The following is a 17,997-nucleotide window of genomic DNA, read 5'->3' as shown; positions in this document are numbered from 1 at the left end:
AATGCTACCACAAATATTCTAGCGGAAAGCATGTGAAAAGCATTCTATATACAGCGATATCTACGTATTATACTGAAGCAGTACATATTTACATATGCGCATTGAAAATAAATAATATGCATAAACGATATAACTCTTAAACATTTTTCTTCTTCTTTTTTTTGTTATGTAATCTGAGAATTTACAGTTACTTTTGCCTTAACTTAGCTATCTATAAGTCAAAAATTATCGATATTATTTTTCTGCAGTAGATTATTTGTAAAATTGTTGGCTGATTCCTTAAAAAACGATACAAATTGAAAAATATAAGAATTAATTTAATATAAAAAATTATATAAATCTGTGATATTTGAAACGATATAATATCACACACTTCTCTACACATTAAAAGCATACATTAGAAAATATAAATTACTAAGCTCTATCATTAAAATCATTAATATACCCATTATATAATTCGTAAAGGTATTACATGCAATGTATGTATATACACGAATATGTATATGTATAAAAAATACAATCATTTGTAAAGGTATCGTAACGTGAAAAGATTTACAATGATCTATCTTTTACATTAAAAAATTATTAAAAAAAAAAATAATATGATCCTGAAAAGATACTAATTAAAAAATAAACATACAATATTTTTAATTAACAAATATATACAAAATTAGAAGTATTAAAAGATTAAAAAAAGTTAAAAACTACCCAAGTACCTTTTATAATAGCACAAAAAAAAGACAACAAAAGATCTATTTATGTATAATATTTTAATTGAAATGTAAAAAAGCAACAATTATTTTACATAAAAAAAAAAACGTACGAACATATTACCTTATTTTCTACTGAAATTATATATTACAATAAATAATCACATTTAACGATGAAAATATTTTTTATACACATTTTTACCTAAATAGTTCTGCACTCTTAATTTTCAAAATTTTCAAACTGAACACTACGCAAAGACCTCTGCATTGGCATCTTTCCGTTTTGCTTGTTGACCCGTCAATGGGTCAAGTGGTGCCGACACAAATGTAACAAATCGAAAAACCCTCTTCTTCCTCATTGTTTTTTATCGCGACACGTTCTAGTTATCCCTTCCTCTATCCCACCCTGCCATTTTCCTTTTCTTTACCTCTCTTTTTCCCCTCCCATACTTCATCACGTTCATTTTTAGTGCCCTTCCGCTATCTATCTTTGTCTCCTTTCGACTTCACTCTCCTTTCTTTACCTTACTACGATTCTTTACTTTTCTTTCTAACTTTGTCAACCATTTTTCTTGTAAATAATGCTTACATAAAACACGTATAAATGAAAAATGTAAACAAATCGATCCTATTACGCTACACCGCGATTATCGGCATAAAAAGAAATTCTATTCGCAAACGGGTATTATTTACACATTGAAAGTGGAGCGCAAATCAGAGAACAGAGGATAATGAATATTTGCAACGAAGCGATGAAACAATCGAGCAAACGTAATTGCCGCTTTAGCCATCTATAGTGGTGATAAGAAACGAATAATACATACGTGCAATGATACGTGCTCAAAGCAAGTAAAAAAGGGTACATCAAGCCAAGTAACGTGAAGTTAAGAGAAAAAAAAAAATATCTAAAGACCGGAGAAGATTCACGATGAGTAACGAACTCAACAATAAATCATCCTACTTGAGACTTCCTAAAAAGAACACATGAAGCGCGTAAAAAAATAAAAGGCTGGCTGGTGGCCGACGGGCTCGTCACATTTATTATTTTTCCCTTTTTTCTTTCCTTTCTTTTTTTTTTTTTTTCTTCATGATAGGAGGACGCGCATTAACACAGAACGATTTATACAATAAAATGACGACCAAAACGACGAAAACGACGACGTCGACGGAACAATGAAGGCTACATTTGTTTCTTTTTCTCCCCCTCTCTCTCGCTCTCTCTCTCTCTCTCGCGCGCGCTCTCTTTCTCTCTCTCTCTCTCTCTCCCTTTCAACAACACATTATATTTCTCTTTTTTTCTCTTTTTTTTTTTTTTAATTCTCGTTCATTTCGCATCGCTAGCAACTGCTGCAGCAACGTCGGCGGCGATTCGACGGCGGCGGCAGCAACAGCAATAGCAAAGCAGGTATCAAGTCAGCCAGCAACACCAAAAGGCTGCGCGTACCAACGACTCAGGGTAACCACTGCACCGTATTCGACCTGCTTGCTTCTCTCTTCGGTCGCCTCGTTTTGACTATACGGATGACATTCTCTTGTTTCTTCTATCTTTCTTTCGTCTATTACACTATATTTCTTTTCTTTCCTTATTTCTCGGCTTGATTTCTTTTAATGCGAAATTTGCTAAACGACCATTGTATTAGGGGGGACACGCACGCACACAAAAGCAAGGGGTGCAGTCACAGGGGAAGGGGGTAGGAGGCACGCGCGAAGGGGATACGCGAGCCACAAATCCAGGACACGATCCCCGTGTATACACACGGTGTGTATCACTCGATCGTCGCAATTAACACAGCCTCCATCGTTACCCCGCACTTGGTGGACGCGCCCATTCGTCCCGAGCAACCACCGACTGAGCACCGCGACCGACCGCGCGCGATTACTTCTTTGTCCGTCTAGCTCGGCAATCCCCTCCTATAGTCTGCTCGCACGCGCGTTACGTCGCTCGATTATGTACGCCTTTCGTTCAATCGCCTTTTTGAATATCTAGGCTTAATCAAGGCTAACACATTTTCATAGCAAGGTAGGTTTCATTAGATAGCCACCAGCGATGTTATTCTCTCCGACAACTATATACCGTAATCATTTTCCAGACGGTAATTGTTCACGACATATTTGCTTTACCACACGTACACATAATGTTCGATTTTTCTATGCATCTGAAGATTAAAGGTAGTCACGCAGCATCGATAGCGAAATATCGTTACAGCTTGATTCTCAGTGTGGAAAATATTGAAAGATTAAATTAAAATGATTCATTTTCCAGGGAATTAGAGTTTCAGTAGTATGAGAATATTTGTCGTTCTACTAGTAGAATAAGATCTCGAGTAATCGTAGAGTTAATTTTATAGAAATATTCTTTTAAACGGTAACGATTTTTGATTAACGTTATGACAAAATTTGGCTTTTTTCGTTTATGGGTTAGTAGTAATTTGTAGATTCAAATTATTTTCTAATGTAACTCGTGTACTATATCGCCATATCGGAAGTTAGTATTATATCAAATAGGGCATACGAGCTGTATAATATGCTTTTAATCTGAAATGTTAGATATGTATATCACATTATTGTGCTTTCTACCATTATTTCACTTGCGACGATATATTTCACTCGATAAAATGTATTATTTGTGATTCGTAAATAGAATAAAATAAAATATTCAAAGCACGATAGATGAACATCGTTAGAAATTAAGATGTTAAATGAAAATCGAATGTATTCGTCGTTTCAATTTAAATTACGCAAGGTATTCTAATGCGTTTGTATTTCGTTCAGATGGCATTGAACGTGTACACATATACAATACGTATAAAATCACATGCGGGGTGGAACCCCCTACAGATTCTAGGGCAACCCGCTTTCGCACTTACCCTCCCTTACACCCTCTACCAGGTTACCTCGCCCTCTCGACTTCTCTGAGTCGATATCCCGTGCTGCTTTTGACCTTTCACCTTTCTTGCGTTACCCTGATTTTGTGGCCAAGGGACAACCTGCCTTATCGACCTGTAACACTTTCTTTTCATTTTATTCATGATTATTTAGTCGAGCCTTTTAAATATACTCCTATACAGTCTAATATGTAATTTATGAATATATATAGTTTACTGTTGATTAATTTCACTACAGTACATAAATCATGTATTTTAATTATATTTCATTTCTTCTGTATTTCCGAAAATTTGTTTAATTTTTAATTAATTAGGAGAAGAGTAGAATATTTTTCATGTTATGTCTTACATTTTGTTTTTTCTAAAATGTAGTCATTTCTAGTTATTAACTAATAAATTAGTAAAAACAGTGTAATATATTCATAATTAATATAATTTTATTTAGACATTAAGTTCGTCCGATTTTTAAGGAATATCATTATAAGGAATATATCAACATGTTTTTTAGGTCAGGGAAAATGATTACAAGAAATTAATCAAATACTTTGATATGGACATTATTTATTTTCTTATAATATTTTATTCTTATTAACATACTGAACAGTACATTTTCTAATTTATAATAACCCAATTCAGGTTACTAAGATGAATAAATTTGAATATTTAGTTCTTTTATCTACGTTTTCTACCACCAGCTTTAAGTTTCATATTTCGTTGTCCTTTACCTGCTTTTGGTTTCCTTACTCCTTTAATTTTTGTTCCCTTTTTACCTTTTGTTCTTTCTGTTTTGGCTGGTTTTATGCTATAAAATAAATTTATTTATTTACATGTTGCTTTATACATAAATAAATTTTATAAAAAAATATAGAAGTTTACTTTGGTATAGAGAAATCTTCACGAAGAATCTTAGTATTACTTTTCAGAATACTATCTGCTAGATCTGTATTCCATCTTTTTTCTTCTTGTAAATTTTGTGGAATTTTTTCAGCTTTTCTTTTCATACCTGGAACTTGTTTGGCAATACCTTTTGCATCTTTTTCTTTTGGCAATCTACACAATATTATATATTGTATACATATATAAATATATATATAGATATAATACTATAATCAATGTTTTAGTAATACGATATAAAATATACCTGTCTTGGAATTTTCCAACTGATGCTGTTGATGTACGTGCAATAGTCATAGCTTGTGAAAGTTGTTGTGAATCAGAGAAATGCTCTCTGGTAGGAAGTCCCACTTTTGGAATTTTTATATTTCTTGTTTTGGCAATATTACGCAACCTCTGGAGTTCATTTTTAGACTTTCTTTCTTCTTTTGCTGCTTTTGCAGCTGTAAATGGATCTTCCATGGCTTTACCTTCATTATTAACTTCTACTAACCATTCTTTTTGTTCCTCAGCTTTGTTATGTTTATAACCAAATGTAGGTATCCATTTCTATAAGAGTATTAAAGTATAATAAATGCTGGCATCAATAAATATCAATAATGTAATCAAGAAAGTAAAAAAGAAAAGATATTGCTATGATTCACCTGTAATTCTTCATCCCATTTAAGTTTGGATTTACTTTTCTGTTTGGATTTGATACCTTTTTCTTTAGCAAACTGTTGCCATTTTGTTAAAGGCTTTGGTTTTGGAACCTGACGAGATCGTGGCAATATAAATTCTTGCTTGGGTAACTTTGCTACTATTACTTCATCGATACGTTCCGTTGGAAGTTCCCAAATTTTATTGATCAATATTTGTACATTGTCTCTTGTTAAACTTTTTAAATATTCTTCAGGTTGTGATCTATAAAATATAAACAAGTAATTAATATGAGCAAATCGGTATAAAATAAAAATCATATTAAATATGACAAAAATTTTGTGGGTTACCTCATTACTTTTAAATCCACATTACTATAATCCAATGCTAAAAGAGTTCCTACATCTGTTTCGACTTCTACATCTTTATTTACTATTGTAGATTTACGGTTATCTTTTTCTTGCGCGTTGTTTTCTAATATTGAATTTACGATATCCATACTGTCAATTATTCGTTTGCTTTAAGTAATTTCCAAGAGTGAATTTTTAATTTTATCTTGGTTTATTTCTATCACAAGTATTTTAATTTCTTATTTATATTAATTTTTTACTTCAAATATTGAGTTGAAACACAAAATGATATCTATAAAATCTGTATTTGTTTTGTATTTGAACATCTTAAACCACGTGTGTTGAAGGTTATGTTGTCATTAAGATAGTTTTCCTCGATGTATTGCTGGTGGAACTTTACTCGCTTTAAAGCATGTAAAATATATAAAATTTATAACTGAAATTATATTTTTTTCAAATTTATCGGAATAAAAAACTAAATATAGTGTTAGTGAACTAGAAGTAGTATTTCTTACTTCAAAATTCCTTCGTTTTAAAATATAGCATATTTCTAATGTTTGTCCTGGCGGAATTAAAGGATACAGTTAGAATTCCACCATGGGAGTTTAAACAAAAGTTAAATGATGCTATTACAAATGAACTGAACAGAAAATTAGCAAATAAGGTGAAATATTTTGATTAATTTACATCTTTTACTTTAATTCCGTTGGTCGATTTGAAATTATTATTAATTTACTTGTTTAAGGTTTATCTTAATATTGGTCTTTGTATTGCTCTTCATGATATTACAAAAATCGAAGAATCATATATTTTTCCTGGCGATGGTGCATCTCATACCAAAGTAATATTTCGTTTCATTGTGTTCCGTCCATTTATGGAGGAAATATTAATAGGTCAAATACGAAGTTGTAGCGTTGATGGGGTCCATGGTAATATTTGCATCGTACAATAATTATTGCTTATATAATCTATGTCATGTTTATTGTTAAACTTTATTTTTCAGTAACATTAGGATTTTTCGAAGATATCATAATACCACCTCATAAACTGCAACATCCATCTAGGTTTGATCAAATGGAACAAGCATGGGTATGGGAATACAATACAGGAGATGGTGAAAAGCATAATTTGTTTATGGATGCAGGTAAATTATTTTAAGATATTCGATCATTTAGTAACACAAAGACAAATGAATTTGAAATTTCAGGAGAAACTATAAGATTCAGAGTGGTGAGTGAAACATTCACAGAGGCATTACCTACGGGACCAAATGTGTCTGGGGAGACTGAGAAATCTGAAGCTAAAAATACATCTCCATATACCTTAGGGGTTTGTATCTGTATCTAAAGAATATGACTAATATATTAGCTCTAGTATTTACATTTCAATGGAAACTAATAATTATTTAAATTCTATATTCATATTATTTGAATTTTATATTTTAGGGTGCTATTGATGAGCCAGGTCTTGGATTGCTTACATGGTGGGAAAATGCCTAAGAGTACAAAAATAAATTCAGATCAATAAATTTTTATTTCACAGCACATTCCATCATGTTGTCGTATATCACTCTTATAAGTTATATTCGTGACTAGCGTCGCATGTGACCTGATCTCAGATAGAATTTTGACTGTGCGAATATATTTATTTAGTTTTGATTAGTAACAGAATTATTAATCGTATATTTGTACAATATATACAAAGACGTTATCTGCTAAACATGTGGTAACACGCAAAAAATATTTTCAGTTCAGTAGATGTCAAGGACATGTTAAAACGTTACACAGAAGTTCGGTTAGTATGAGTATCAACATAAAAAACGTTGCACTTATTCAGCTACAACAGCGGCATAAAACTTCCTTTCAATATTTTATGTGCTGACTCAGAGCATAATGTATATCTGACATTGATTTGTTTTAAATAACCGTTGAAATAGTTAACAGTATTAAACACGTAAAATATGTTTTTTTCTATATTGCGATATATCATTACATTTAATGAAAAAACATTCGAAAACTTAACTAGGTGTAAGCCGTAAATGTAGGAAACATTAATTACATGACAGCAGAATATACATAGGTAAAATATAAGTTAAAAACTTTTTTCTTTTCCTAGACAGTACATACATGTGCAATGATTTGTAATGTTTTTTTTCTCTTTTTCTTTTTACTCCTTTATTGCGTAACACATTGACGAAAAAATAAAAAAAATCGTAATGTCTTGTAAAATGAAAGGTCTTGTTAACACGCAACCGGAATGTTTTTCTGCACTTTTTTTCATTTCTTTTTTGCTTATTTTTTTTCTTTTTTTTTTTAATCACTTCACTAAAGTTATTAGCTCATTTTTTTTCTCTCAAAAGCACCGCGTCTAACGCGTCGATAATCACGCGTATCCTTAAATTGTTGAAGCAGGTTAAACAACGACCTAAACATAGTCGTTACATAACATAAACGGAGTAGAACAATATACATATAATAAAAATTTATCACAGTTCTAACTGTTATTGAGTCTGTCATGCCGTCTCATCGAACAATCTCTACATTCTTTTATTTTTTTCAGCTGTTTTTTTTTTTCTTTTTAGCAAGAATCTACTATAATTAAACTGTCTTTTCGTTTACTTCTTTTTTTCTCTATCAAGCAGCGATGCGTGAAACTCTGTACGGAATACCGAGTTATCGGGAGGCGCATACTTTTTTTCATTTTTTCTTTTTTCAAATTTCCTTTTTTTTCTTTTTTTTTTTTTTTCTTAACACTTTCGACAAAAATGAAAAAGAAAAAAAAAACAACACAATAAATCGAATCGTTCGATCCGGTCGAAAATCTAATATCGGCGAAAAAGGAGTGCGATTCATACAGGAGCTCTGGTGTATTAAAAATGTCTACGCGCTATCTTAGTGTTAACATTTGCATGTTTTTAGGGGCTAGTGTTTCTTTTTTTCTTTTTTATATCTGTTTTTTCATTTTATATCCTTTGTCATTGAAAGAACATAGTATGCGGTAATATCCGCCTTTGGACGTCAATTGCTTTTTTTCTTATCCGCATCGTATCCTCTTATAGAATCGTCCGTTCTATGTAATACTTTATGTGAAACATCTTTTTATGTTGCTGTCTCATCCTATAGGAATAGCCTTTATGGGTGGAACGTAAAGGAATCTCTAGAGTTGTTGCCGTACTTTTAGAGAAGCATCATTTATTCGATGATTAGGCAGCGCGGCAGATGTTCACGCAAATAGTCGAACAGCTCCTGAGAAGTTCCTGGACAATTGGTTAGCTCTAGCTCATGTAAACGCCGAAGCTGAATCAAACTAGATAATCCGCTACTTGTGAGCAATGGACAGCCTGCAAAAATTTGTATTCTTTGAGTACATTCTTTTGAGTACATAATCAAGAAATTAAATTGTTCAAAGAATTTCTATTTTTCTTTTTTTTCTTTTTATAAAACGATGCAAGGTTAGTAGTTAACGATTATCCATTATTCCGAAGTAATAATTATTCTTTGGATTACGATGTGTAATGTAGGGCATCATATAGGGCAGGTCTTAGGTTGATCTTACCTGCCACCGAGAGTACTTGTAAGGATTTCATGCCGCACAAGTGCTGAAGTCCAAAGTCTCTAAGTAGTATGCACCATCTCAAGAACAATGCGCTCAATGATCTCATTCTGGAAATGTAACCCATGCCGATGTCTGTGATGTGCACACACCTGAGCAAAAAGAAAAAAAATAGTTTAACAAACTGTCTATATGAACTGCTCTCTAATATAGATCTTCTAAATTTTCACATCTTGGCGTCATTTCAATCTTCATATTTTTCACTTCACTATTTTTATACGGCTATACTTCAGCTCGCGTTTTGAATTATAAATTTACTACAGATACACGTTTATTCTAGTTTTTAGATTAAAAATTATACTACTATAAAACTGTTATTATTAAATATATTATTTTTATAATAAAATCGAGGAACTAGTAGAGTATTCGCTTCGCATAATTACTCAACGATCGTTCCGAAGTCATCGTCGTTTCGTTAACGTCTCAATTCAAGATATAAATTTGAATGCTCACGAAAACGACGATCGGAAGCAAATCATTCGGTTTGTATTCTCAAAAACGACATACATATATCATCTCCTACAGTCAGTTGATTGATCGTTTAAACAGATTGTAAGTCTGTCTCCTTAGGTGTCTGAACGCGTTCACTATCGCTGATTCATCGGCGTATTGCGTAATAGTCGATCGTAAATAGAATGCTTGTTAACGCGTTCAGTATTTAGAACATGAATGGATCGTACGGATTCGCTGCAGGGTTCGCGATGTCGCTAATACGATTTAAAAAAAGAAAAGAAAAAAATGTCTTCATTGTTTGTAGCTGAATGTCTCTTCTAAGCAGCTCTCACCTGTCCAAAGTAAGCTCCTCCAAGTAGTACAAATCACAAGCAATATACTCCAGAGCCGAGTCAGTGATCCTCGAGCACCAGCTTAGATCTAGCGAACGAAGCCTGGATAAATTTTCTGCTATCAATTCAACGCCGTCATTTGTTACTTTGCTACATCCAGACAGCGATAGAACAGTCAGATTAGGTAAGGAATGTACTGAAAAATAGAATAAAAAGGAGTAATGAATAATTGTTCAAAATTTCCTTTCTGTTTGTTGTATATTATTTCTTACTATTTCTTACTATACGTCATTCTGTTAAAGATAAATAAAGAACTATCATGTAAATGATATGAACCGGTCGTTGTCCTCGAATCGGCTACATGTACTTACCTGGGAGCTTGGGCTGAACTATTGGTGACAGCTTGAAAGCTAAATAAAGCGATGTTCCTTAATTCTAAATTTATAATAGTCGGATGCGTGCACCACCTGACTTAATTTCACGCTATCGTCATCGTGAATTATTTCTACCTGGATCCTGGCATAACAGTGTCGCAACTGTCCCGCTTTTCGCGACGTTAATGCCTCGAATAACGTTTGTCGCATTTTTTTTTTTTTTTACGTTACAACATAGATGTTATTTAACAATTAACATGGTAACTCAACAATCGTTCGAGTATATATTTCAGTTTAAACGTTCGAATACGAGACATTCCTTCTCGAGTGTCTTATATTTTAACAAAGCTTTTAAAAATCGAAGATTAGGAGGACTTAAAGAAGAACTTTAAAGGAGAAAATCTCTTACCAATATTGACTACACCATGATTAGTGAGTTCCCAACAGGATTGAAGCCTGAGGATACTAAGGGAGCTACTTTCATGGAAATATCCAAGGGCGGCGTCAGTTACGTGGTAAGCCTGTAACGAGAATTCGTAGAGGCTCGGCAGCAATTGAGCGACAGCACCGACAGCTTCATTGGCCACATTGATACAATCCGACAAGGAGAGCGATACTATTCTAGGTGTCAAGCAAGTCCACAGGCCGGCTTCCGTTATCTCGTTGCAACTAGCTAATTCAAGCTCGAACAGCGCCTAAAAATATAATAGCATTAGGGAAATTTTCGCTTGGTTGTTCTTCCAATGATAGTATTCATCGTCGATGATATTAATTTCCAAAACGAGATACTATTATTTTAAAACGTTTATCCGCGTGTCTTAAATACATCAAGAACTCACGACGAATCGAAAATAAAACTCGGTGCAAAGTTTGAGAAAACGGGACTCCAACAAAAAAAAAAAATGTCTTCTAAGGTTAAAGACCTATAAGGAAGATATTTGATGTAATAATTTATTTAGGCGTACACTCTTTTTGACCTTGAAACTTCGAAAAAAAAACCATGAAAAAAGTTTATCCCTAATATACTTTTTATCCAAACTATTCAACTTTTCCTGCAGCGAGTTTTTCGCACATTCAAATATAAAGGAGGGAAATTTAAAATTAAATAATCTGCAGCTGATTTTCTTAAAAAGAAATTCGTTTAATTCTTCAACCTGTATGCTAATAAAAATCTTTTCTATCTTTAATCTGTAAGCAGAAAATAATTCAGTTTACTTCGTTTAACGGGATATTTAATTTTCCAGTGTAATTATAGTCTTACGTTAAAAATGCTTACCTGCAAATGATCTAAGAGCGCTTTTAGCCCGCTGTCAGTAACTGCACAGCATCTCAGTGACAAAGAGTGAATGTTTCTCTGCGCTAACGGGAATCCGTGTGTCAGTTCAGGGATATCCTCGTCCGACGCGCCGAGAAGAACCAACGAATGAAATCCTCTTCTGACCAAGGAGACGTAGAGTTGCGTGCGCGAACCAGGAGGCATGGCACGCACTTCTCGACACCTTACCACAGGTACCAAACCCGCCCAGAGTCGAGGTCTTGCGTAAAGTATGTCTCTCCATTTCGTGCACACCTACAAATCATCGAACAATTAATTTCTCGCGTCATTTTTCTAGAAATACTACATTTCTCGTTCAACAACTTACAAGTGTTTAGCGATAATTTATACAAGATATTATACAAGATATTATACAAGATAATTCGCTCGCTAATAGACTCAAAGGTAGTACTGCTCATTCGCTAAACCTTAACGTTTAAAATTGTACAACTTAAATGTAGACACACGCAAACGTAGTCGCTGCGCATAATATTGGTCAGATTATCGTGTAAGGACACAGAACCCCTGCTACAATATGCTGCAATAATTAGACGACGGTACTATCTTTGTGTCCACTAGCTGGTGAATCATACTGTAAAAGAAATAAAAAATTACCAAAACGAAATTTTAACGTTGGATCATTTTTTAAGATTTTACGATATCGTTTCTTATGACAAAGCATTCTGGCAAAATTTGTATAGGAACCTATATGACATAAACTATACCAGACGTCCTATATGAAAGTTATATTAAAATTGAAATATTTATAAAGAATTTAAAATACATAGGTCATACATCTGCGTAAGTTTTAAATGATGACTCTAAGAATTTTTAAATATTACACGCTATATCATTCGCAGATTTATCCACATTCTTCGTTCGGTTTGTTATTTTAAATCAAGGAATGTAAACTTCAATTGGCCGGTGTGATGTACGAACGAAAATAGGATAATGGTCTTTTCAAGCACGAATCAGGAAACAGCTTTGAGTTTGGTTTTAATAGATCTCGTAACAGAGACCTATAGCAATTCCATATAGAATATGCCGAGATCGTATATCAATCTAACCTAACTCGAACGGTCGTTCGACCAATCGAAAAGCCTACTAACAGGCAACTTTAGGCGTACAACGTTCCGGTCTGTAAATCAGTAGACTCCACACGAAGGGACCGAGCCAACAGGTCTGATGTTCGCTTCAAAACAAATATGTTAGTTAACGAAGCATCTCGCCGGAAAATTCTCTTCAATCACGTATGATTTATTTTACGACCAAGAAGAATCATTCTACACGTCCAAGAAGACGGCTATTATCTAATCCGCATAGTCAATTCTGACTATCTATAATACTAACGTAAGTGAATGCCAAAAACCGAGCATTGAACACGCTTCATTTTTCGCAGGCTATCGCTAACCTCAAATAGAATTAATAACTTCGACTGCATGGGAACTTTCATCGAGCAAAACAAAAGTATTCCTTGTCACATTGCAATTCAAGTTGAATAAGTAAGTAAGCAAAGTGACAGACAAGTATTCGATTATGTTATCTAACTTAATTTTCTCAATTTAATATTCTGCCAAAATGCTTGTTTTTCTTTGAGATTGGTACACGAAGAAGAGATAGAAAAATGACATGTCCGTCGTAAGTGTAATTAATAACGATCATTGGATTACTGGCACCTGTGCCAAAATCCTCCTTTCGATGGCGGTAAAATAAAGGAAGAATTTGCTGAGAAAATGGTCGTCTTCCATGAGCTGTTCCCACGTGGCCGGTGCAACGTATCCGCCTGTCCCACCGCTAGCCAATGGCACATTTTTCGGTCGGTTTCTCGATATCCTTGCTCTGCTAGGAGTGCCGACCGTGTTCAGGTTCTTGTTATTCGCCGATGGTATATTGCTCATCGACGTTGGTACGCTCCTGCTCGGCTTTTCCGGGGTTGCGTTCGCATTGTTCGCGCTCTGCAAATTCGTGTACGGAACCCCGCCACTCCCGCAGAACACGTGCGTAACGCGTTCCATGACGCTCGCCTTTCCCCCACCTGAAACATTCCATGGTTTATTTAAACGTCGTGTTTCTTTTTTATCCACCATTCGATGCTTAATACAATGCATCGAAAAGTAGTCAAAGCACTTTTATTGCGAGTTAAACAGTAGTCGATAAAGTAAACGGTTAACACTTGGAATGTTTAGGAACGGATAGAAATTAAATAATTTCATGACGATCGCCTTTTCTCCACCTGAAACATTCCATGGTTAATTTAAACGTCGCGTTTCTTTTTTATCCACGACTCGATGCTTAATACAATGTATCGAAAAGTAGTCAAAGCACTTTTATTGCGAGTTAAACAGTAGTCGATGAAGTAAACGGTTAACACTTGGAATGTTTAGGAACGGATAGGAATTAAATAATTCCATGACGATCGCCTTTTCTCCACCTGAAACATTCCATGGTTAATTTAAACGTCGCGTTTCTTTTTTATCCACGACTCGATGCTTAATACAATGTATCGAAAAGCAGTCATCGTTATAGTTTTTACCGCGAATTAAACAGTAGTCGCTCGAGTAGACAGTTAACACTTGGAATGTTTAAGAACGGGTAGGAATTAAATAATTTTCGAACCGGTTCGATGATTTCCAAAGCACTTGTAAACGCATTATTGTAATTGTTTCGGGTCGCATCGAGGAAATATTGACGCGATAAAGCTCGGTGTAAGGTTTCAGAAGACTTCTCGATGCCGAAGGCTCTTTTAAATTCTTGTAAAATAATATTTACCTCTTCGATGATGAACAGTCGTAATTGAATATTTGTTCAATGGGAAACTTAATGGTATTGACATGAATGAGAATGTTCAGTCGCGAAACAAAGACATGCTCGAAAGATTTCGTTATGGTCTTCCAACGATCAAATAAAATTCGCGTTATTTCTTTAACGAACTCTCGATTTTTCTCGGTTCGTTCACTTAGAAAATCGAAAAGTTAGTCGTCTTTACGTCTCAAGATTGGCTAACGTACAATTTCTCGCGAATCATTGATACTGTCGGTGTTCGTCTCGGTTGCAGTTTAACGTTCGACGCATACCAGTTCTTCTGCTTGCTCGTGATCATTTGAACTGGTTGTTCAATATTAATTTGGCGGGCAATGATACGAGCGTAGCGTGGCGAATTTATGACAAAGAACTCATCGAAGAATTCAAACGCGTCGCAACAGAGAATATCTGCGTTCTTTGTCTAAACCGAGTCTCGCATGAATTATCTATATTGACATAAAAATAATGATCGTAGTAATGATTTACTGATATTAACAGATGTAATCTTAAGCATAAAATCGTAACAATGGACAAGTCTTCGGTTATTCGCGAAAGATTTTTAAATAATTTAAAAATAGAAACGAATTATAATTAGATACTAGTTAGAAACACGATAGTAAAAAATTAATTTCTATTTTGTTAAAAATATTGATTTATTGTTAAAAATATGTTACAAAAGCAGGATTGTGTATCGATTTGTAAATCGGAAAGAATTAGCGTTGAAGAAAGCTAGGTATTGGCGAGCGTTTCTTTAAAGGGGTTTTTGCAAAGGTAACTTCACTGCGAAGATGCAGCAGTTATTTTCGTTTTATTTTCGAGCTGTATGTCCTATTTGGCTCCGGGTACGTCCCTATTTCCTGTCTCTATCTTTTTATCACAAATCGCATTCGTTAAAGAGGATTGCAACAGAATCTCCTATTCTACTATCCAATTCATTTGTCTAAAAGCAATAACATAACTTACATCGATTATATTATATACATATTATATACATCTATTATATACATTCTAATTTTATCGATACTCGAAATTACAAATTTAATAAAATTATAGTAACATGGTTGGTTCTAATATTCAAATCCATTTGTTTCTTAGAAACATTATACGAAATTCTAAAAAAATCATAACCGTGTATTATTATTTTTAAAAAGTAGGAAAAGCTGTATTTTATTTCAAAAATTATTCTTTTCGAATACTCGAACTTCATAGAGATTCAATAAGAAAGTTGGTTTTGGGTTTTCGTTTTGAGAAACGATGAGGTTCAGTCCGACGACGTAGAACGAATGATTAATTCTGCCAGAAAAGAAGCCTGGCCGATTTACTGCGATTTTATCAGTCGGACAGGGGTTGGCGGCAATCCAGCCACGGTGATTGCCTATTTTACGCGTTAAAATAAATTTCCTGCTTTATCGCGGCTTCTCCATCGTCGAAACCGACATGCGTGCGCGGCCTTTTGTCTCTTGGCTTCCCATTCAAACACGATGCGCGGCCTCTCGCGTTCGTCAAACGCGACGAATCGCCGATTCACCAATATTTCCGGGCTGTAAATCGGCGACCTAGTCCCGTCAACCGATGCCACGTTTTCGCGGCAACAATTAACGATAATTAACAACGATTGAAATAAATTCAGTTGTCACATCGAACACGCATAATGGTCGACCACTTATAAGTCGGTATTATCGTTGGATAGATATCGATGCATCGATGTAGTTATGCTTGAAATGTAGTATTTGAATTTAGTAATTTAGTATTAACCCTTTGAAGACGAATGTCATAACGTAAGTGTAAAATGTTTATTTTTTTAAAAGCTACTTGGACTGTAACGAAAAATAATTTTCCCATTCTCATCGACGTCGTACATATTTTTTAATTCGAACAATTTCCCTTGGTTTGCTAGTTTTAATCGTTTAACATACACCGAATGTATCGTCGGCTTCGTTTCCCGAATGCAAAGGGTTAATTTAGTAATCGCAATGTAAGTATAGAACACGTACTTTTTTCTCTGATTATTATAATAAAATTGATTGTTCGAGCAAATGTTTAATTAGGTTCAAGGAATACTTTTATAAAATCGATCTGTTCGAGTATTCTTGTACTTAACCTTTAAATGCGTTGTGCGCTGGAAAAGTAAGGTTATATAAAAAGCACCGGATAAATATAGAAAAATGCAATGTCAAAAAATGTAAGTCACAGTAAGAATATGTTTGTACGTTTTTACGATGAGATATCGCGTAAGATTAATGATGAATTTTGTTTAGTGTTCTGCGAAGAGATTTTTCAAAGAAATGAAAGACGATGAAGGAGAATAGGAAATAAATGATAACGCGTGGAAGAAGGTAAAGGATTAAGAAGATGGTTAGTTCGGTTTCTACGTTTTCACGTGCACGAGGACGAATGCTATCGATTCCATTGCAGTTTAGAGTGCGACTAAAGGCACCTGGTGGCCGTTTTAACGAGCGTTTCGGAAGAGAATCGCAAGAACAACGCCGGGAAAGCAATCAACCAATGCCCGAATAACGTTGCATAATACAGAATTAAGAAACTCTGTAGAAGGAGTGGCTTGGGGTTGCGATTTAATGGAAATCATTCCGTTATTGCTATTACGTAATGATGTCTCGTCAAATTTGTGGGTTGACCCGATTCGATAACCACTTAAAATTTGAATCTACTAGAATAACAAATGAATTAGAGAAAGACAAAAAGAAAGACAATGTAACCTCCAGTCGAAGCTTTATTTTAAAGCGTAGAAACGGGATTCGATAGTTATACGTTATTTTTCAAGTTAGATTAAAACTCGCTGATTCCAAGTTATTCTCGAACAAAGTTATCGATTTTAAATTATTCTCGAGTAAAGAGGGCCATTTGCATGAAGGATAAAACGGGCTACGAGGTGCTTGAAATAATTAGAGGATCGTCTACTCGAATGAGTTTATTGCTCAGTAAGCTATCCTCGATGGCTTAAAAACTCTGGATGTGATATGATACTTTCATTTCGATGTCATACTTACATTTAGCAAAGACGTTAATATAATGAACTTTCTGTCACTCTGTTTCTCAGTACATTCCTTTTTCTTTGACGTAGAAAACAAAGACACAAGAATACTATCGCTAGTTATATTTTTCATTTTCGAAAACTATACTAAAAAATTTACATTTTCTCAAGTTTATCAGCCTTTGTTTTCAATTTTAAATCGACTCGGTTGATAAGATGACTAAGGTTAAATAGGTAATATCTCTATCGGTATATTTTCTGATATTGCTATGTTCTATGTTACAAAGGAACAAAATATACTAATTAGTAATTCACCAACCATGATGTTTAGACGCTCTCAACCCCAGACCGTTGATTCTCTTGGTCAATTCGGCGCTGGCTCTTTCGACGACCCCCTGCGCTGATATCGAAGACATCTCTCAAGAAGCGGAGGCGCACTTCTTTTGTTCAGCCACGATTCGTAGTCAAGATGAATAGGAACGCGTGTGGCCGTAGTTGAAGCGTTTCATATTCGACAGACACGCGAACAAAACTCAATCTTCCAGCTTTGCAGGTTTCTCCACCTCCCTTCCGTTCCTTTTTTTCCTGTTTCGCTTTTTTCTCTCCCGTTCGTAATTTCCAGCCACGTCCGCGACAATC

At 34.4% G+C, this 17,997-nt stretch overlaps 3 protein-coding genes across 3 annotated transcripts; 1 reads left to right on the top strand and 2 right to left on the bottom strand.

Moving 5' to 3' along the window:
- Positions 1–4,267: 4,267 nt before the first annotated feature.
- Positions 4,268–5,630, bottom strand: LOC143221610 (ribosome biogenesis regulatory protein homolog). The gene is made up of 5 exons (XM_076447007.1): positions 5,479–5,630; positions 5,134–5,392; positions 4,737–5,038; positions 4,472–4,645; positions 4,268–4,397 (listed from the first exon to the last, which is right to left on the bottom strand). Exons 1-5 carry the CDS (start codon positions 5,625–5,627, stop codon positions 4,268–4,270), a joined length of 1,014 nt encoding a protein of 337 aa, XP_076303122.1. The 5' UTR covers positions 5,628–5,630.
- A 401-nt stretch (positions 5,631–6,031) lies between these two features.
- On the top strand, positions 6,032–6,977 carry Polr3h (RNA polymerase III subunit H). The gene is made up of 5 exons (XM_076447005.1): positions 6,032–6,142; positions 6,224–6,407; positions 6,482–6,622; positions 6,686–6,807; positions 6,924–6,977. Exons 1-5 carry the CDS (start codon positions 6,032–6,034, stop codon positions 6,975–6,977), a joined length of 612 nt encoding a protein of 203 aa, XP_076303120.1.
- A 1,692-nt stretch (positions 6,978–8,669) lies between these two features.
- LOC143221609 (uncharacterized) lies at positions 8,670–17,774 on the bottom strand. Its single transcript, XM_076447006.1, has 7 exons — positions 17,678–17,774; positions 13,241–13,599; positions 11,526–11,819; positions 10,659–10,944; positions 9,876–10,071; positions 9,034–9,182; positions 8,670–8,818 (listed from the first exon to the last, which is right to left on the bottom strand). Exons 1-7 carry the CDS (start codon positions 17,772–17,774, stop codon positions 8,670–8,672), a joined length of 1,530 nt encoding a protein of 509 aa, XP_076303121.1.
- Between the last annotated feature and the right edge of the window lie 223 nt (positions 17,775–17,997).

The sequence above is a fragment of the Lasioglossum baleicum genome, unplaced genomic scaffold (assembly GCF_051020765.1).
Source record: "Lasioglossum baleicum unplaced genomic scaffold, iyLasBale1 scaffold2797, whole genome shotgun sequence".
NCBI classification, from domain to species: domain Eukaryota; kingdom Metazoa; phylum Arthropoda; class Insecta; order Hymenoptera; family Halictidae; genus Lasioglossum; species Lasioglossum baleicum.
The sequence above is the reverse complement of the archived record's forward strand: the minus strand, read 5'-3'. Positions and strand labels throughout refer to the sequence as shown.